This window comes from Hyaena hyaena, unplaced genomic scaffold (assembly GCF_003009895.1).
Source record: "Hyaena hyaena isolate Hyena2069 unplaced genomic scaffold, ASM300989v1 scaffold_44, whole genome shotgun sequence".
In the NCBI taxonomy this organism is placed as follows: Eukaryota; Metazoa; Chordata; class Mammalia; order Carnivora; family Hyaenidae; genus Hyaena; species Hyaena hyaena.
This window is the reverse complement of record NW_024080676.1, coordinates 640338-661670: the sequence shown is the minus strand read 5'-3', so window position 1 is coordinate 661670 and position 21333 is coordinate 640338. Positions and strand designations below refer to the sequence as shown.

Below are 21333 nucleotides of genomic sequence, written 5' to 3'. Positions count from 1 at the left end.
GGGTGATTAGCCAAGGCCACAGTAAGTAAAAGTGCCAAGATTTAAACTCAGATCTCCAGACTTCAAGTTTGGAACTCTTTGCATAGAAGGAAGCAGCTTTATCAAGTTGAGATCTGAGATGTTGTCTCAGTAACAGTATTAACAGTCAACTTGGCACCAGTCTGATTTAATCAAGTTTGGCGCTCAGTCCCTCTGACTTAGTTGGTTCTTCATGCCATTTATTTGAAAATATTCTTAACTTCCGAACATTGGATGCAGAGTGGAAATATTTCCACCATTTAAAATGTGTGAACTGCCTTGCAAACCAATTCGGCTATTGTAGAAAACCTAGATAGTCCAACTTCTAGTTGAATCTTGCTTTCTTTCAGAAGTACAAATCTCTTCATCATCCTGAGGTTCCTTATGCCTCTTCCCTGTCTGCGTTGTTTTGTTCTTATTTCCAGAAATGGAACTAGATTCACAGTTTAGAATCTGGAAAGATGAGTGTGTTGTATTTCTCTTGGGGATTCTCATTTCTGACCTACCCCATTTGGTTCTCATAGTATCTCAGACTTAGACATTGTTTATGGCTGGCTTTGAAATCTAGTTAAATGATAGGAACAGGATCCTGGTGTGGTTTAGGATGAGGGAGTCATCATGATCTTTTTCTCTAGTGAGCTAAAGTCCCTCTCAGATCTCTGTGAAGATTCAGAAGCCAATCCAAGGAATCATATTTGGGGTTTAGATTCAATTTCAGAGGCATAGTCTCCACAACCCAGAGGAGTTCTTAGATTTCTGTATGCTACACAGAACTGCAGTATTCTTCTTTCCCTCTCCAGCTGTGGCATAGTGAAATTCATCGCAAGAACCAATATATAGATCAGAGTTATAGTAGTTTTGCTGTTATCATTCCTGAGATGACTTGAATTGTCTTAAGAGCACAAAGTGTCTCATCCAAAGTACAAAATGCCATTGGATATGGCTGCCAGATCTGCTGATTCACAGATCCTGTGAATACTGTCTGCATAGAAAGTAAAAAGTAAAAAGTGGTCTGAAGACTCCTGACCCCCACATGGACTCCGGTTATGCCTCCTGTCACTTCCATTTGTCTGAATTCCAACCTCCACCTCTGTGCCCTGCTCCGGTAGCCTCATCTTCTTCAGGTCAAATGTTAGGAATGTGCTTGGGAGCTGCACTGTCTGCCTTCTGCAGAAGATGGTTTAGAATGAGGGGGGCGCCTGGGTGGCTTAGTTGGTTAAGCGTCCGACTTTTCGCTTAGGTCATGATCTCGCGGTTTGTGGGTTTGAGCCCCGTGTCGGGCTCTGTGCTGACTGCCAGCTCAGAGCCTGGAGCCTCTTTCAGTCTGTGACTCCCTCTCTCTCTGACCCTCCCCTGCTCACACTGTCTCTCTCTCTCTCTCTCTCCTAGAAATAAATAAAACATAAAAAAATAATAACAATAAAAAAAAGTAACCCTGGTAACTTTAATGTGCACAGGGGATTGAAAACAGTTGACCTAAACCCAAGAGTTGCTGGTCCTAAGGCTTGAGGCAAAATAAAATATCTAAAATCAGACTTGATCTACAATAATGATGGGAAACAANCTTTCAGTCTGTGACTCCCTCTCTCTCTGACCCTCCCCTGCTCACACTGTCTCTCTCTCTCTCTCTCCCCTAGAAATAAATAAATAAATAAATAAATAAATAAATAAATAAATAACACATTAGAATGAGGGTTCACTGTCAGGAGCTTTGTAGATTTGGCTGCATTTTCCAAATAAGACCCATCCTTCATCAAAAGTACATTTCATGAGCAGGGTTGAGATCACAAGATATAGATAACCCCATGAAAGTTTTAGTTGACTTCTGCCAGATCCTGCTTTTCTTCTGTTTTTCTCTCTTCTTCTGAAGTAGTCAAAGTGGTAGTCCTCCTCATGGCTCAGCTTCACCCACATCAGAGGGAGGGTTAACTTTCTTTTATTATATTAACTTGCCTATATTAACTGGTGGTACTCATTTTAAAGAATCCTTTAATACCTAGTTTCTTGGGGAGCCTGGGTGACTCAGTCAGTTAAGCCTTCTACTCTTGATTTTGGCTCAGGTCATGGTCTTGCAGTCATGGGATTGAGCCCCCTGTCCTACTCTGCACTAACAGTGTGGAGCCTACTTAAGATTCTCTCTCTCCCTTCCTCTCTGTCCCTCCCCTGCTTGCCCACTTGTGCACATGCATGCTCTCTCGCTCTCTTGCTGTCTCTCAAATAAACATTTACAAATAAATAAATAAAACCTAGTCTCTAAACATAGTTGTACATTTTGATATCTGTAGGTGAATTTTATGTTCTTTATTAAAAAATGTTTCAGATTAGAAATTTATAGGACTTATAGGACTTGTCCTTTGTTTCTGTTAGTCAGCTGTGTAGTGGATGAATTAAATTGGTCCCTCTTTTTTATGCTGTTTTACCAAGCATGGCTACTTTTCTCAATAATTAGAAGCTCTGCTTAGTACTTAAATGACACTATTCTGGTGTTAGAACCCAGCATGAGTTTAGCCTGCAGCAAGTGTGCTTGTACTGAAGAGTCACTGACTGAGTAAAGGACTAAATATAAACAGCAGTTGTTTGATTATTATTTATTTTTCTTCAAGGGTGATCACAGTATTAGACCTTCTGTAGTTAAAACAGAGATTAGGGTAGAATGAGAGGTGGAAAATCTTCATACTCTTTCCCAAAACACCTGTTTAGTCACCTTGATCTCTTGTAGCTTCTCAACAAGTTGCTCTTCACTTGAGTGAGATTTCATTGGCTTAAACATCTGCCGATTTCTGTGGCCAAGAAAATGACTGTATGTAAGCGTACAAATAGAAAGGATTTTTTAATAATTAGCTTTCATAAAAGCATACGTGAGGGAGGGTTTTTGCTTCCTGTCAAAAGCACTTAACTGCCAGCAATATCAGTCATGACCTAATCTTTGGCATGTTAAGATGATTTTCCAGGAGCTAGATTCACGAAGTAATAGAATGTTCGTCCTGTGGAAGGCACCTTCTCTGATGTCCGAGGATCCCTACAATTTCTTTGGGGACCACTGAGCTGTAGAAGAGCCTGTGATTATGGTAACTCTTCTCCTTATTTGGGGCATCAAGCCTACAGGAGGTATACCTTCTCTCTAAATGAGATGCTTTTGTGAGTCCTTTCTAAGGGTGGAAGACAAGTGCCATTCAGCCCCTTGCGGACATTCTTCTCCTGGCTATTCACCAGGCTGAGGGAGTGCTTGCTTTCTTATTCCATTCCAGGGGAAGCTAGGTCTTTGGAAAATTAGTGTTTAATTTCCAGTTCCTGAGGTTGCTTATTTTATTAAGCCCCTTGACTAATAAGGGAAATCATTAACTACTGCAATTAATTATTTCTTCAGTACCTTAGTCTCTGTTACTGGATAACATTAGCCATGTGAGAAAGTCCTCAAATGATCAGAAGTTGTTGGTCTGAAGTATGAGGACTCACTGAATTCTGATATTCAGTTATGGTCTTTGCATGATTCTTCTTGCATTGTTTGAACAAATGTGATTCCTGGATCCTGCCCCACAACTGCAATCAGAGTCTACTTGGGCTCTAATTAGCATGTTCTTTGGTTGATATGATTCAGTAATTCTGATCATAATGGGATAATTGGGATAGCTTTTGGATGTTCTGTCTTTAATAGCACTATTCTTGGGCTTAGTCATTGCTAGCTTATTTTCTCACCTTCTGAAAATTCCAAAATCTTTTGTTTGCAGATCATTCTTCTTAAGAACAGCACTTAGAAAACCATCACCAGTATTGTGGAGAGAAACCTTGAAGAAGTTCAGTAGAAAGACAGCCTTTCTGTCATGGCAACACACCTCTTCTTACCAGCTCAGCAGCTTCATACTTTAGGAACTAGTAATACCTAGCTTTCCTTCTGTTCATAGAGTTCTGGTGGGGTTCTTATGCCATTCAGCCCTCCAGCCCTTATACTGCTGCAGAATTCCTCCTATATCCCAGGGGTTTGTGTCGCCTTCCTCCTCCCCAAACACTGATTCCTGTGGAAGTCTGTTGTGTGATGTTATGGTCTTTGCACACTGGCTGTGACCCAGGTCATCATCCACCTACCCTGTCTTCTCCTTTCTAAATATCATACATAGGTGTTTGTAGGTGTTTGAGGGAAGTGGATTCTTGGGTCATTCCCCAGAGGTAGGGATAAGTCTCCTGGACTTAAGTCATATTTGTAGCATGAAAGGAATGCTCATACATGGAGGAAGTGCCATCCAGTGTCAAGTAAACAATTACCTTCAGGAAATTTGGATCCAGGTAAGTAACTGCTATATGTCTCTCCTTGACATGGTGAGGATAATTTTAGAATATCAGACCTTTGGAAATGGTCTGGTTTTCAAATGCCTTCTGTATAGGTGTTTTGTAAATATACCTGAATAAAGATATATTTAGAAGAAATGTGGCAAGGAGTGCAGACCAGACCTCTGGATTCATAGCAGAGTACAGGATGGGTATGTTTTTACTGCCTTTGAGGCAGCTTAGTATTTACTGGTACATTGTAAGTGCTCAATAAATGTTCATTGTTGCTATTATAATTATTACTATTATTATTATTTAGAATTCAGTGTGAGGCTAGCATGGAGATTTCTCAGTTGGGAAAGAATACTAAAATGTATATTTTTTTAATTGTAGAGATTTATCTTAAGGTAATAAACATATTGCCTTTAATTAAAATGAGCTAATTCGTTCTGTAGCTTAATCTTAATATAACAGTGTGACTTTCATAATTGCTTTTAGTCTTAGAGGTCAGTAAATAGGGCTGTTTATAATTAACTTGTTAGGGTATCATTTGAAATGCTTTGCCCACCGAGGGCCCACTCCAGTGGACTAAACAGTTAGCAATTGGAACAGAAGGATTGCGGACAGATGATTTCTTTTATACTTTTGCTGAAGTTCCGATTATGTAAATTTTTGTATGTGTTGTGTAAGTTCTTAATTTCTTTTCATTTTACTTGTAAATATGAGGAGCTCCCCTCCTTGAATTTGTAAGACTGATGTGGACACTCTTCGTGATACTTAACATGGGTTTTCCTTTTATTAATTATACTGCATGACCCTTAAATAGTTCCTCCTTCTCCTGGGCAAACGTACCTTCTAAACATTTATACCGGATTGTATTTATTTTCTTGCAGTTGAATTGGCAATGATCATGGACCGTTTGTATGGAGGTGTCTGCTATGCTGGCATTGATACGGACCCAGAGCTGAAGTACCCCAAAGGTGCTGGCCGCGTGGCGTTCTCCAATCAGCAGAGTTACATTGCAGCCATCAGCGCTCGCTTTGTGCAGCTCCAACACAATGACATTGACAAACGGGTAAGCAACTGCTTGGGCTCTAATTGTTATGGGGAAGATATGAAGTTTGTTTTCTGGGCCCCTGGGGAGAAAAGCACCTTGTGATCAAAAGTGAGCAGCTCTACCTTACATGGTAGTAGTCCATGAGTCCCTCCCTCTGGTCTGCCTGAAAAAGAGAGTACCCATGGTATGTTAATGAACCTTCTGCCTCACCCATCCCCAGGGTGACGTTACACATATGAAAATAACCCTGCAGAATTTAGCATACCAAACCGGTGCTGGTCAAAAGATGATGCCAACAATGCATTAACAAAGGTTGTGAGCTGGTGACCTGTTTGACCCTTGCGGTGCTCTCAGATAAGTTTGGACTTACATTTAACGTTAATGTTCAGGAGTGTACATAAAATTTTGAAGTTCTGGTTTCTCTTAAAATTGCAAGGTCACACATGATAGCAATCACTGGATCGAAATAGCTGCTCTCCCTCCAGTCCCCTCTCTAACTCCCTGTAGTCCTGCCCGTACCGTATATGCATATGCATTACCTGCCCTCTTGCACCATAGTGTTACCTGCCTGGCCATTATGAGACATTCTGATTTGTTACCTCTGATGTAAAGAGGACACAAAATAGCGTTGTAGGGAGTTAGTGTGCTCAGTTGGTTTTGTGGAAAGACATAGGTAGGTTTAAATCCCTTAAGTCCCAGCTCTGCCACTCTTTGGAAGTTTGGGGAAGAGAAGGTAGGAGGAGATCATCTCATATATCTGAGACCTATTTTAGTGGATGAATAAAGCAAGTAGAGTAGATCAAGTCTTGAATACCTCCCTGTGCAATTGTACTGTGGCTGTTAATAACTTCCAGCAAAGGATATTCGTAGGGCATACATTGGACTGGAATAAATTAAAGTAGTAGTATTATGTTCTGCTGTGAAGTTCCATCTGTACTCTCCGTGGCCGACTTTTGACTAATTTTGTGTAGCAGACTTAAGTTTCTTAGAAGGTGAAAGTTTCAGTTGGTGATTCATTTTTAAATATTCGGCAACTTATATTTTTAATAAGACATTTATCTGATCAAATTAGAAAAGCCAGTGCCTAAAATAAATAGTTGCCGCATTACTGAGCTCCTTAAAAGTAAGTGTGGTGGTTTGTTTGTTTGTTTGTTTTTAATTAAAATAAATAAACTCTTTTTCCAGAATTTTGAAATTCTTCGAATTAATGGAGACTCCGAGGTGTGATAGAGGTCCAACTCCATTCCTAGCTTTCAAGCACCCATGGCATCCTGAGTTTTCCCTTTTGTAGCAGTATAATCCCCTCAGACTGTCAGCTCCCACAAAGATAGGCTTGGTGTCTGTCTCACTCTCTGCTCCATTCCCAGTGCTTACCTATTGCTTGATGTACAGCTCCAGTAGTGGGTGCTCGATAAACCTTTGCTAAATTGACAAATGGCTACACTTGGGGGATTTTCTTAACTACTGCTCCTGATGCCAGTGGACCTGCTTGTGCATGTGCTTTTGTGACACCAGATTCTGTTACACTTAGACTGCTATTGCACCTGTCACTAGTGACCCCACGTAATAAACTTAACCAGAAGAGCCTTAGATTCTCCTCTGTATCCTTTTCTCCCTTTGAAGCCAGAACTAGTGACTAGACAGGAGGTAGGTACTAGAGATGATAAAGAAGCCTTCATTTCCCAGGGCACCTGGGCGGTTCAATTGGTTAAGCATCCAATTTTGCCTCGGGTCATAATCTCACAGCTCATGAGTTCAAGCCCTGTGTCGGGCTTTGTGCTGACAGCTCAGAGCCTGGAGCCTGCTTCGGGTTCTGTGTCGCCTCTCTCTCTCCCCCTCCTCTCCTCATGCTCTCTCTCTCTTTCAAATAATAAACATTTTTTAAAAAATGAAAAGAAAAAAGAAGCTTCCATTTCCCCATGCTTTTATATTCCTTTGGCCCCCAGGCTAACAACCTCTAGCCTACTCCTTACCCAGAGGGAAGTATACTTGCCCCAGAGAACATGGCAATTTCTGAGCCCCTTCTAAAATCAGAGTAAATTCAGATACTGTTTGTTCTGTTGACCACTCCTGCTCCTTCCCCTGCTATACGGGCCTTCAGGATTTCTTCCCACAAGACTTAGAGCTAGGTTCTAAGAGAGAAGTGGCTTTGCTTTTGTGAGCACGATGATAGGCCATGCTTAGGAGAATGTATTGGAACATCAAACTTCTGAAGACTTGAGAAAACCATTGACTCTTCCCACTGCATTTGAGTTACCTGTACCTTCCATATCGAAGAGTAGTCCTTGATAAGCATCTAGAGTATCAGTCAGTTGTAGTGGAAACAGTATGGAGTTTGGATCTAGAATATATTTCAATACTTTTAATCTCTGCTGCACTAGTCAACTGATGACCCCAAGTAAGCTACTGTGTGCCAGGACCCTTGGGCCCTGATCTGTAACTCCCTCCTGGGGATGGTCTGAAGACTAAATGGGATTTGAGGACTGAACATCAGCCAGAGCTGTATGATATTTGAGATGTTTAGCAACTAGCACTTGTTAACCAACAGTTAACTGATGTCGTTAATATTACATAGCTTGAATTTAACAATTTCTCTGCTAAAGATGTATTGAAAAAACCAACTGGTTAGTAGAAAGAGCACTGACTGTGTCAATGTCTGGTCCTGTTCCCCTGGGCTATGTGACTGTGGGCAGATCACTTAAATGCTGAGCTTCAGTGTACAAGGAAAGCAGTAGTAATAGCCCTTTGAGAAGCATAGAAGAGTGAACAGAAAGCAGTATATACAATGTAACATATCATACATATGTACAGTGGGACTGCTTCTGTGGTCACAAGAATGCCACCTCCATCCACATCCTGTCTAAAAAGGACTTATCATTTCCTTCAGTGCCCTGGGATGAGAGTCATCTAAGTGAGAGAATTGCAAGTCATTAAAAGTGGCCCAATTCCTCCACTCCTCTGGCTCCCGGCTCCATCTTCATGCTCTTTGTTTGCCATTACCAATATGGGGACCATTTTCTTTATCATGAGAGATGTAAGCCAGCTTCCATGCTGGGATAGGCTCCTTTTTTACCGTTCTTCTGTGAACATTACACTCTCTTCCCCAAAATTGTTACTCTGTCATCTTGTTTTCTTCTTACTTTGAACGTAGCCAATAATACTTTTTTTTTTTTTTTTTTGACTGTGGTGTTTTGAGCCTCTGTTAACTGCACCCTTCTTAGATGCTTTTTAAAGTTCATCCCTAGTTTTATTTTTATTTATCTTTCTCCTAAAGCTTACGTTTGAGCTTTCCAGAGACCTCCCATTATATATAACTGTATCAGTATTTCCTTAGGTAATGTTCTTTTTATTTCTCTGTGGCTCCATTCTTCATTGTCTGCAGAGAGTTTCTTATTAGGCACAACCTTCTTTACTGAATAACCCCTGTGGGTTTTTAGCAATAGTTTCATAGCTAAGGTTTTGAAACTTGCTGATCTCAAAATCAGGAGCAGATATCTTCCTGTGCCCATAATCCCTTTTCTTTGCTGTTGCAAGTTCCAAAATGCTATATAGCCTTATTCTCTTTCCTTCTTATGTTAGCCTAGAGTTGCCTTTAAACCAAGACTTGACTATTTTAAATAGCATCAACCTTTATTACCTTTCTGGTCAAAGGAACTTTGTTTTCTTCATTATTAATGCAGATATAGTGCAATCAGTGAATTTAAAAAAAAACAACCTATAGATAGCATTTTTTAAAATATTTATTTTGAGAGAGAGAGAGAACAAGCAGGGGAGGGCCAGAGAGAGAGAGAGAGAGAGGGGGAGAGAGGATTCCAAACAGGCTCCATGCTGTCAGCATAGAGCCTGACACAGGGCTCCATCTCATTAACCGTGAGATCACGACCTGAGCTGAAACTGAGAGTCAGATGCTTAACCAACTGAGCCACCAAGGCACCCCTCGAGATAGCATTTTAAGGGCCACTTGCTGTTTGCAGCCACTAACCCCTTCATTCTTTGGCTCATGTGGAGAGTGGAGGAGAGCCACCTGCAGAGCAGCAGTGCCAGGAGCCTTGGAAGTTCTGGGACCGTTTGAGGGGTGTGCTCGCAGGTTGCACCTTTCCTAGGTAAACTGTGGGAGGCCCATGAAGAAGAATTTGACTGGTGTATTTCCTTTCATATCCAACCAACTTTTCGAAAAAAGACATCTCTTTTGAGAATTTAACCATTTATGTATTTATTGTTGTTGTTGCTGCTGCTGCACTTGGGCTAAGTTTTTAGATGGAGTGGTTCATGGGGAAAATACAGCCTTTATAGATTTGATTTCTTCTCACAGTCTTAGTGACCTTTTGGCTTGCTTATTATAAAATAAAATATGTCCATATGCAACATCTGTGGGATCTGTCAGTCCTGTAGCTCTGGCACTTTTCTATCCTGTCATTTCATTCACCCGTAATGCCATCATTTTTAAGGAAGAGGTGGCAGTTTACTTGTTTTGGTAGCAGCTTTACGTAGATACAATTCATAATGCCATACAAATCACCAATTTAAAGTATACAGTTAGGGGTACCTGTGTAGCTTAGCCAGTTGAGAATCTGACTTTGGCTCAGGTCACGATCTTGCAGTTCATGGGTTCAAGCCCTGCTTCAGGCTCTGTGCTGCTGATGCAGAGCCTGCTTGAGACTTTCTCTCTCTCCCACTCCCTGTCTCTGCCCTTTCCCTGCTTTCATGCTCTCTCTCGCTCTCTCTCAAAATAAATAAACTGAAAAAAAGTCTTTTAAAAAAAATTTTTTAATGTCTTTCATTTATTTCTGAAAGAGAGAAACAGCATGAACAGGGGAGGGTCAGAGAGAGAGGGAGACACAAAATCTGAAACAGGCTCCAGGCTCTGAGCTAGCTGTCAGCACAGAGCCCGACATGGGGCTTGAACCCACAAACAGTGAGATCATGACCTGAGCCGAAGTTGGATGCTTAACCAACTGAGCCACTCAGGCACCCCAAAAAAGACTTTTTAAAATAAAGTGTACAGTTAAACAATTTATAGTGTGTTTACAGTTTACATAGTTGTGCAGCCATCCTCACAGTAAAATTTAGAACAGAGGAAGAGGTATTGTACTGAACAGCCTTCAAGCGTGCACTATGAGGATCAGTTGCACAATAACTCCCAGTGGGGAAGCGGGTGGGGACACTGCATTTATCCTACTTATTTATTATACGGAGGAGATCCTCCTTATTTAGCCTGTACTCTGTGAAGTCACAGGAATGAGATAGCCCAGGCTGTTGAGGCAAACTTGTGACCCATGCTGCAGCTATAATTAGAGTCCCCAAGAATATGTGATTTATTGAGTCGTCTGATAAATCTGCATATCAACAACTTCTTGCTGTGGTGTGGCTGGCAGTGGGAGGACTCACAGAGTAGAAGGGTCTGCTCATGGTGCTCCCTTACAGAGCTGCTAAGATTTTGGCTCTGCCACCTATGCCCAGAAGTCTGAATGGAAATGGTTGGCACATGGGTGGCACTCAGTAAATGTGTAGAATAAATCAAGATGATATATGGGAGAACAAGGACTGGAAGCGAACATGGAAGGCTGTCAAGGGTAGTTGAGTGAGTCACCCTCATCTCTCACCTGGACATCTAGAAGAGCTTTCCCCTGTCTCCTCAGTTCGCATAGCCAGTCTCCATTCTTTACGTAAAAACCAGAGTGATTATGTATTTATTTACATACTTACTGTCTTTTTCTTTATTTTTTTTTTAAAGTAGGCTCCACACCCAAAGTGGGGCTCGAACTCATGACCCTGAGATCAAGAGTCTCATGTTCTACTGACTGAGCCAGCCAGGCACCCCCTCAGAGTGATCTTTTAAAATCATAATGTGAATCATGTCTTCCCTTCCTTTAAACCTCTTGGTTATGTACTATTGCCAGTGGGATAAAAGTCAAAATCCTTAATATTGCCAACGTGACCCTTCATGCACTACATACATCTTTTGCCTTAGCTCTCTCTTCCTTGTCTTGAGCCAGTCACAACTGGCCTTTTTCTATTTTTTAAGGTCATTATACAGACTTTTCCTTTGGATCTCAGCTGAATTGTAGTATTTTTAGGGGATCTTTTCTTCAGTGGAGCTTACATCTCCTTTGTAGTTCATTGTCATGATACCATCTACCATTCCTTTGTGGCCTTAAATACCTCTGTAATGAAATATTGCTTCATTTAGTATCCATCTATCCTGTTAGACTGTACAGTTCATGAGGGCAATGACTGTGTGTCTTTCATGTTAGCTACTTAATACTTGACACATAGTGGACACACATTAATTAATTGTTTTTAGATGAATGACTGAGTTGATGAATGAATGTCATCTGAGAGGTAGCCCAGGTAGGAAGCCCTTAAACAACAATCTTTGGCATATCCAGCTGCCCACGAAAGGGCACTTTGCACAGCTTTCTTTTCCTACTTCATTGAGAACACTCACTTGTATAATAAAGAAATTTATATTTTGACATTAAAGCTGGACTTAACCTAAGACATGACGTGATCCAGCCCCTTTACTTTGCAACAAAGGAGAATCTAGGAGAGGTTTGGAGACTCTCAAGCTAACCTGTCAGTTAGTTAAGGACAGAGGTTCCTCTGCTCATGGGAGTCCCTGCCTGAACCTTGCTGCTTACCCAAGGTCTAATGTCTCCTCACACCCATTTCTTCCACGAAGTCCTTTTCCCACAGACCTTAGACTCGGAACCTCTGACTTAGATCACAGGTCCTTTTGTGGGTTTTATGTACGTTTCAGTAGTTCACATCAGTTCCCAGGTGAACATGTTCTACACAGAGCAGAGCACATCTGGAGTTTGTTACCAAGATTTTCTCATATATCTGTAGGTCATTTTTAACATTAGCAAAATGACCTGGAAAATGTTCTGTGCATTTTTGCAGTTGTTTTGCTTTTGCTTTTCACTTTTATGTTGTCTTCATATGACACCTTTTTCAAGTGAGCGGGAACCCGGGCAGCTGCACTGGATGATAGCATTTGATGGAGATGTTTGGCATTTTAAATGTCATCATGACCCTTACTATAGGAACATTATTATTATAAATGACACGAGGGGTGGGGAATATGAAAATGGGTGATGGGCATTAAGGAGGGCACTTTTTGGAAGGAGCATTGGGTGTCATATGTAAGAGATGAATCACTGGGTTCTGCTCCTAAAGCCAGGACTACACTATATGTTAACTAACTTGAATTTAAATTTTTTAAAAAAGGAAACAATAAAATATACAAATAGATACAAAAAAATTAAAAAAATAATTTTAAATGACACAAGTACAATTCTGTGCTTCAGTTTTTACTTCCAAGGCAACATTGTTAGTATCTTGAAATAAATCCTTTAAAGGTTAGGGACATGCCTGAGTGGCTCAGTGGGTTAAGCATCCGACTCCTGATTTTGGCTCAGGTCATGTTCTCACAGTTTGTGGGTTCAGACCCTATGTCAGGCTCTTCACTGACAGTATGGAGCCTGCTTGGGATTCTTTCTCTGCCACTCCACCACTTGTGCACGGGCTTTCTTTCCACTCTCTTGCAAATAAATAAACATTAAAACAATGTTTTTAATCCTTCAAAGATTTCATTATGCATATGCTATTGGATATTATTCACCAGTTATCAGCCAGTTGGTATTTTGTCCCTGTGTTGACAGTGTTAAAGTTGTGTGATACGCTGCACAGCAGTTCTTGGTGTCTCTTCTGCCTTGGCACACACGAGGCATGTGACACACTCTCCCAGGTACAGGTCTCCTAGAACACTAATAGGGTGGGGCATTTAGCATACGACCATCAGTATCTTAGAGGAGTACACCCCATGCCCACCCCAGTCCTTAGCACCCAGAGAACCATGTCGATAGTAAAATAGTGTTCTGGCTTGGCAATTGTGAGATCTGAGTCTATACTCCTAGCTCCTCTCCCAGTCACCACGTGACTTTGGGCAATTTACCACCTTGTAGAGGCTTGATTTTATTTTCCAGTGGTAGTAAGAACACCAGCCTGTCTTACAGTTTATCGTGCAGTTAAGCAATGTCAGATGAAAGAAGCACTTTGGAAAGTTATTTGGCGGTGCTGATGTTGATTTGTATCATTACTGAGCCTGGCCTATTTAAATCATGTGGCTGCCTAATCATGTGTCCAAGGCTAATTCTTGACTCTCTCTCTTTTTTCTTTTTCTTTCTTTTAGTTTTAAAGCATCTTAATTCCAGTAAGATTATTTTTTCTAAATCTTTTTTTTTTAATGTTTTATTTATTTCAGAGAGAGAGAGAGAGATAGCATGAGCAGGGGAGGGTCAGAGAGAGAGGGAGGCACAGAATCTGAAACAGGCTCCAGGCTCTGAGCTAGCTGTCAGCACAGAGTCCGACGCAGGACTCAAACCCATGAACTGTGAGATCATGACCTGAGCTAAAGTCGGACGCTTAACCAACTGAGCCACCCAGACGCCCCAGCCAGTAAGAATTTTAATATAGAGACAGTGAAATAGTTGAAGTTGACACTAAAAAAAAATTAATACAGCTGCCAGTCTGCCAACATGTTGGTTGGATATTAGTCAAGACACACATAGAGACTCTTAAGTACCTTTTATAGATGTAAACATCTAAATGCATTTTCTAGGTAAAGGATTTAAGGTGTTTTTTTTTCCTTTAGTCCAGAAAGAAGTGTTTTTTTACCAGTATCTTTTCTCTGATAATGAAAAGATTTTGAACCTGAAGTTGAGTAGAAGGCTAGGATTAAATTTGGCTTATAATCCACGAACAGTGTTTCTGTGACAAACTGGAACAGTTTAAAGCATTTAAGTACAATAAGGGCAAAAGAGGGCACCTGTACTCATTTTGTCTATTTTAATGGTATTTTTAGAAGTGATGTCAGATGAACACTTAAGATGTGAAAACTCTGGTAAATCCAGTTTTCCTTATAACTCAAAGCTAGGTCACTCACATATGAAAGATTTTTGTAGTATGAAAAAATGAGATCATCAGAAAATAGGTAATTGTTCTAACATGGCCATTTCTCTACCTTTCTGTGTACTCTGTGTGGTCCTGAGGAAATTTATGAGGATAGAGTCAGTTTAACCTCCTTTAGCCTAACAAAAGCACATTTGATTGATATGAATAATTTCTTTATAAAATCTGGTGGTCTCACCCCAGCTATCATTTACCACAACTCAGTCATTTGTCTTCTAGAAATTTGTAAGTTAGATGTTTATAACTTGAAATGCACCATGCAGTAGACATAGGTTAAAGTCTGCCAACTCAGCCCACACAGGTCCTCTTACTAACAGAAAGGATACCAGGCTAGACTCTGCCAATCTGGAGTTTAGTCCTCACTATACAACTTACTATATAACTTTAAGGAAGGATGTGTGTGTGTGTGTGTGTGTGTGTGTGTGTAAATGAAAACTATTTTAAAAACTTGAAGCACCCTGTCAGTATATAGTGGTACTGAGAACACATTGATTTCCATTAAACCATGAATAATATTTGTTTTTCTTTTTTTTTTTTGGTTGTATGATAATTTTTTTTAAATTTTTTTTCACTTAAATAGTTTATTGTCAAGTTGGTTTCCATATAACACCCAGTGCTCATCCCAACAAGTGCCCTCCTTCATGCCCATCACTCCCCTTCCTTCCATCCCCACCCCTGTCAGCCCTCAGTTTGTTCTCAGCATTCATGAGTCTCTCAGGTTTGCCTCCCTCCCTCTCCCCAACTTTTTTCCCTTTCTCCTCTCCCATGGTCCTCCGTTAAGTTCCTCCTAATCCACCTATACGTGAAAACATATGGTAGCTGTCCTTCTCTGCCTGACTTGTTTCACTCAGCATAACACCCTCAAGTTCCATCCATGTTGCTACACATGGCCAGATTTCATTCTTTCTCATTGCCATGTAGTATTCCACTGTATAGATAAACCACATCTTCTTGATCCATTCGTCCGATGATGGACACTTAGGCTCTTTCCATGTTTTAGCTATTGTGGAGAGTGCTGCTATGAACATTGGGGTACATGTGCCCCTATGCATCAGCACTCCTGTATCCCTTGGGTAAATTCCTAGCAGTGCTGTTACTGGGTCATAGGGGAGTTCTATTGTTAATTTTTTAAGGAACCTCCACACTGTTTTCCAGAGGGGCTGCACCAGTTTACATTCCCACCAACAGTGTAGGAGGGTGCCCGTTTCTCCACATCCTCGCCAGCATCTAGAGTCTTCTGATTTGTTCATTTTAGCCACTCTGACCATTGTGAGGTGGTACCTCAGTGTGGTTTTGATTTGTACTTCCTTGAAATGAGGGACGTTGAGCATCATTTCATGTGTCTGTTGGCCATATGGGTGTTCTCTTTGGAGAAGTGTCTGTTCATGTCTTCTGCCCATTTCTTCACTGGATTATTTGTTTTTCGGGTGTGAAGTTTGGTGAGTTCTTTATAAATTTTGGATACTAACCTTTTATCTGATATGTCATTTGCAACCATCTTTTCCCATTCCGTCAGTTGCCTATTAGTTTTGTTGTTTCCTTTGCCATGCAGAAGCTTTTTATCTTGATTAGGTCCCAGTAGCTTATTTTTGCTCTTGATTCCCTTGTCTTTGGGGATGTATCAAGTAAGAAATTGCTGCAGTTGAGGTCAAGGAGGTTGTTTCCTGCTTTCTCCTCTAGGGTTTTGATGCTTTCTCCTCTAGGATAAAGGACATTCAGGTCCTTTATTCATTTTGAGTTTATTTTTGTGTAAGGTGTGAGAAAATGATCTAGTTTCATTCTTCTGCATGTTGCTGTCCAGTTCTCCCAGCACCATCTGTTAAAGAGGCTGTCTTTTTTCCACTGGATTCTCTTTCCCTCTTTGTCAAAGATTAGTTGGCTTTACTTTTTTGGGTCCAATTCTGAGTTCTCTATTCTATTCCATTGGTCTATGTGTCTGTTTTTGTGCCAATACCATACTGTCTTGATGATGACAGCTTTGTAGTAGAGGCTAAAGTCTGGGATTGTGGTGCCTCCCGTTTTGGCTTAAACCATGAATAATATTTGAACTCTTCTGGAAGATACTATACAATCTAACTGAAATTTCACTCGATAAAAGGGACTAAATATTTCAAGCAAGAAAGGGCTAACACTGGTTGGTTATCTCATTTTTTGAAATAGGAGAAGCTCTCTGTAGGCAGGTCTGGGCTGCCTAGGAGTCTGTCTCTAAAATAAGTTCCCCTAGGGGCACCTGGGTGGCTCAGTTGGTTAAGCGTCCAACCTCAGCCCAGGTCATGGTCTCACGGTTCATGGGTTTGAGCCCCAGGTCGGGCTCTGTGCTGACAGCTAGCTCAGAGCCTGGAGCCTGTTTCAGATTCTATGTCTCTCCCCTGTTCTCTCTCTCTCTCTCTCTCTCTCTCTCTCTCTGTCTCTCAGAAATAAATAAAACACTAAAAACTTTTTTTAAATAAGTTCCCCTAAACCACCATTTCCTAAATTGTTCTCTGTAAAACATGAGTCCCTTTTGGTTTTAATATCGATTTTACAAAAAAAAAAAAGTCTTTTTCTGAGTCAAATGTGTTTGGAAATGTTTTCTTGGAGAAAGTTAAATAGGCTGGTTTGTCTAGGACTTCTTAGACTCTTGTGTATACCAGCCTTCGTTTTGAAGATTCCAGGGAACAATATGCAGTTTTTCACAAATTTTTGATCACGGAACTCTTCTAAAATGTACTATCTCTTGGGAATAACATTCTTGGGAACCCAGTTGAGAAAATACTGTGTTTTCAGGTTCTTTTCTTCTTCATCCTCAAATTTAGAAGTTGAGTAAATAGGAATTGTTTTCCCCTTCCTTAATCCCTTTTTCCCAAGTGTGTCCTACTCACCATATATTTTCTTTCTTTTCCTTATTGTGGTGAAAAGCATGTAAGATCTGCCCTCTTACTAGTGTTTAAGTGCACAATAACAGTATTGTTAACTATAAGCACAGTGTTTGCAGCAGATCTCTAGAACTTTTTCATCTTGCATAACTGAAAGCTGATACCCTTTGAACAACCCCCTACTTTACCCTCTCCTCAGCCCCTGGCAACCACCGTTCTATTTCCCGCTTTCTCGGAATTTGACTACTTTAGATCTGTCATATAGATGGACATGTCCAGTATTTTTTCTCAGTAAGCATCTTTGCTGTAGATAGTTTTGCCACAAGCGTTTTTGCCACATAACTAATTGGCCTTAAGGCAATTTTGCCCTAAAAGATGGAAAAAATAACTGGTTGGCCATTTGGTTTGACAGTTTGGTTTTATCAACTGGTTGAGAGTTTGGTTTCATTTCTCTACTGACGCAGTACTCCCATTTTTTTAATTATATAAATCTTAGCCCTCCTAATGGTCTAAACGGTGGCACAGAGTTTTGAACTCACATTTCCCATAGAACTTTGGAATGTCTGTCAGTGAGCATGTGTCAATCGGCCCAGAACTAAGAATGGTATAGAAGGCTTTCACAAAGCAATTCAAAGTTTACTTACAAATATGCATCCCAATGTTTGGAAACTGACAGCCTCCCTTAATGAAGGAAAATATTTCAGTGAAAAGAAAATGTGATGCCAAATGAGATGAATAAATAAAAATATTTTAAGACTCTGAATATAAGTCTTGAAGATAAGTGCTTAGGTACAATCCACAAAATAAAATCAGTTTTTACTGTGTATTTACACTATAGGTTTTGATTGTATTCAGATATTTTGTATTTCCCAATAAAGTCGTCCTAATTTTGTTACCATTTTCATGTTTCATTATGTCCTTTTTAATGAATGCTCCTCTTTTGTTTTTTTATGATTTTATTTTTTACAATAAAATTGCCTTGTGGCCAATTAGTTATGCAACAAAAATGTTTTAACAAAAATGCTTGGGGCAGAGATGCTTGTGGCAAAACTACCTAGAAGCATAAATGGATTCATACAGCATTCACCCTTCTGTGATTGACTTACTTCCCTCAGCATAATGGCCTTAAGGTTTGTCCATGGCCTTGATGCATGTGTCAGGATTTCGTTCTTTTTTAAGACGGAATAATATCCCATTGTATGTATACAGCACAGTTTCTGTATCCACATCTACGGACATTTAGGTTGTTGCTTCCACATCTTGGCTATTGTGAATAATGGTGCAGTGAACATGGGCCTGATTTCAGTTCTTTTGAATAAATACCCTGAGATGGGATTGCTGGGCCTGTATTTTCCATCTCCAGAGAGTTAGGGCGAGGACAGGGAAGAACAACTGCGTGTATGTGGTGGCAAGTGGGACACTGGGTGTTTGATGATTGCCATTTGTAGTTACAGTTCTTTGTCTTTTTGATGACCTGAGACTGTCTGTTGTATCCCTCTATACAGTCTCTATATGAGAACAGTAATCAATAGTTTTGAAATCAATTCACCATTGACAAATAACGTTCCCTTGATAATTTTGTTTTAGCTTAACGCGGAGGACCAGAGACTGACTTTTGGAGAGTTATTTGGAGGCTTTCTGATACTTTTATTTAAGGAACATTGTTTTGTTTTTGTTTTTTAATTTTTTAAATTTTTTCTTGTTGTTGTTGTTGTTTGTTTTTTGAGAGAGAGCATGAACCAGGGGGAGGCACAAAGACAGAGGGAGATACAGAATCCAAAGCAGGCTCCAGGCTTGGAGCTATCAGCACAGAGCCCTCCACGGGGCTCAAACTCATGAACTGCGAGTTCATGACCTGAGCCAAGGTCAGATGCTTAACCGACTGAGCCACCCAGGTGCCCCTATTTAAGGAACGTTGTGAGAGCCAAGCCATAGTGCGTAATATTTGCTTTGAATAGCATCCTTTAGAATAACTATTTTTGATTTCATGAGATCTTACCCATCGCACCTTTCTTTGCAAGCACTTCAAGTACTTCACATATTTAATCTTTTATTCTCTCTTCCCTAGAAACATGTTGGGCTTGAATTTTAGCCACAAACTATAAAGGATTTATATTTTTAGCCTGCATGAAGATGAATATGACCCAGTAACCATACTAACAGAAATGCTGATGATACCACACTTTGTCCTCAGCTACAGCTGGAATAGATAAGATGACTCAATAGCAAAAGAAGTACAGGTTCTGATGACCTGTTCCCAGACTATTTATGGTCCTAGCCTTAGTCTGGGACTCCTACTGCCGACTTGAAAACTCCCCAGCTGTAGCCATAGGTGTGTTTCATTTGACCCTTTGAGAGGAAGCAACACCCAGAAGTGAGTTCAAATATCATCTGAACTAATCCTTGCTGGGCTTATTTTGAAGCTCTGGGAATCTCAGAGCCTTTGACTAGAAATAGTTTTTTTTAATGGAGTTCGGGTCATCCAAAGAAAGATACTCCTCTTCTCTGAACAGCATGGAAACTTTTTGTCTTGTCTCTCCTTCCTAGTCTTGACCCCTGATCTCTCCTGTCCTGTTCTCTCTTTTTATATCTTTTCGTTTGGAATTGGGATAATTTTAATATTAAAACTCTTTAGAGTGATCAAACGTTGTTCTTTCCTGCTCATATTTGAGCATAGAGGCTGTTTATGAGAATACTCATGGGAAAAAGACCATTGCCATTTTTCTAAGGAGTTATCTCAGTAGGACATTCAAGTTCTTTAACCCCAGAAGTCAGGGAATGTTAGTCAGTGAGCTGTTTCTTAGGGGAAACTGAGGCCTGCAAGACTGAAATAGCCAGTTAATGGATGGAGCCAGGGTGCTCTGCGTCCTCATTCGTTCTGGGATGGTGGTGATGCCATGGGGAATTATGCATTTTACAGATCTTTAATGATTTTCTTACCCTTTGTTCCCCACACGATATATTCTTCTGCTATCAGAACATGATTTAGAGCTGATTTATATCCTCCCCTTCAGCCCCATTTCCAAATAGCACAGAGGAGAACCGGACTCAGGGGTGAATCTGTGGAGTGTGTGGGAGCCTGTCAGATGGCCCTTCTTTGTTTCATGAAGACATTACCTTAAGGCCAAACAGAGCCCTCACAGATCCCTCTGTGCTCTGTAAACATGTGGCAAAGGTGGCAACATAAGCACACTCAGAACTGTGGGAAAAGCACAAGGATGATTTTAAAACCTTTCTTCTCCTCTAACTTGAGAAAATAGTAAGTCCCATCCTTTGAAAGGTAAAAAGAAAGTTCAAACCATTTCACGTATTTTTTTTAATCTACCCCAGATTGCTTCTAAAATTAACAACTGTGAATATTTGCTATATCTGGAAGGTTGTGGATAACTTTGTTGCTAAGGAAAAGCCATTTTCACATTGCTGCTTTGATTTCCTAGGCATCTGTCGTCTGCTTTCTAAACAGCAGGATTCCAGCTCATAGTCAATTGGAAAACGAAAAATTTATGTCCAAACAATCTTAGTATTGCCTGCTGGTAGAGGACCTGCTTTAGCCGCTATAAAGACACCCTGTTCAGTGGGAATGTTAATGAGGTTACTGTGGTTTTTAGGCATGGATAGATGTACTCTGCGACACATGCCAAGGAGATTAGGAGTACATAATGTTGAAAAGCGTTAGTACACCAAATAATACATTTTTTCCAGAAAGCATGTTACTGCAGATGATAAGAAATGGCCTACCTGACTTCTGAGCAAGCCTTTCCATATGTCTTTATTCAGTTGTACTTATTCACTCGGCCTCTTTCTCCAGTTTGTCCACTCTGACTCCATTATCTAGAATCTTTGCTTCTACTCGACTTCCAGCCCCCTGTAAGCACACCTCACCTGCTTTGGGGTGGCTGCGTGTCTGACAGACTTAATTTGATTGTCCCTGTCACCACGGGGCAGACTGTGGCAGACGCCGTTCTTCAGCTGTCCTTAATAGGATGTTTAGCACATCATTCACACTGAGCTTAACCTTGACTTCTGCCCCCCTTCTCATTTATGCAACATTTCAGGTCCGAGAAGAGGGAATTCTGGATCTGTACATCGTTTCTCTTCTCCCGAGGTATCTCCTCTCTACCGCCAAGAGCTATTTCGTCATTGCTTTATTTACATTGGGAGGTCATT

The 21333-nt window shown here is 40.6% G+C and overlaps 1 protein-coding gene across 6 annotated transcripts in view; it reads left to right on the top strand.

Annotated features, from left to right (window-relative positions):
- Positions 1 to 21333, top strand: part of CPEB3 (cytoplasmic polyadenylation element binding protein 3) — a 191860-nt gene that overhangs the window by 161075 nt on the left and 9452 nt on the right. For all 6 annotated transcript variants that reach the window (XM_039230189.1, XM_039230192.1, XM_039230191.1 and 3 more), the window contains one exon: positions 5175 to 5356. In XM_039230189.1, the coding sequence (XP_039086120.1) occupies positions 5175 to 5356 (182 nt within the window). The remainder of the gene's footprint in view (positions 1 to 5174; positions 5357 to 21333) is intronic.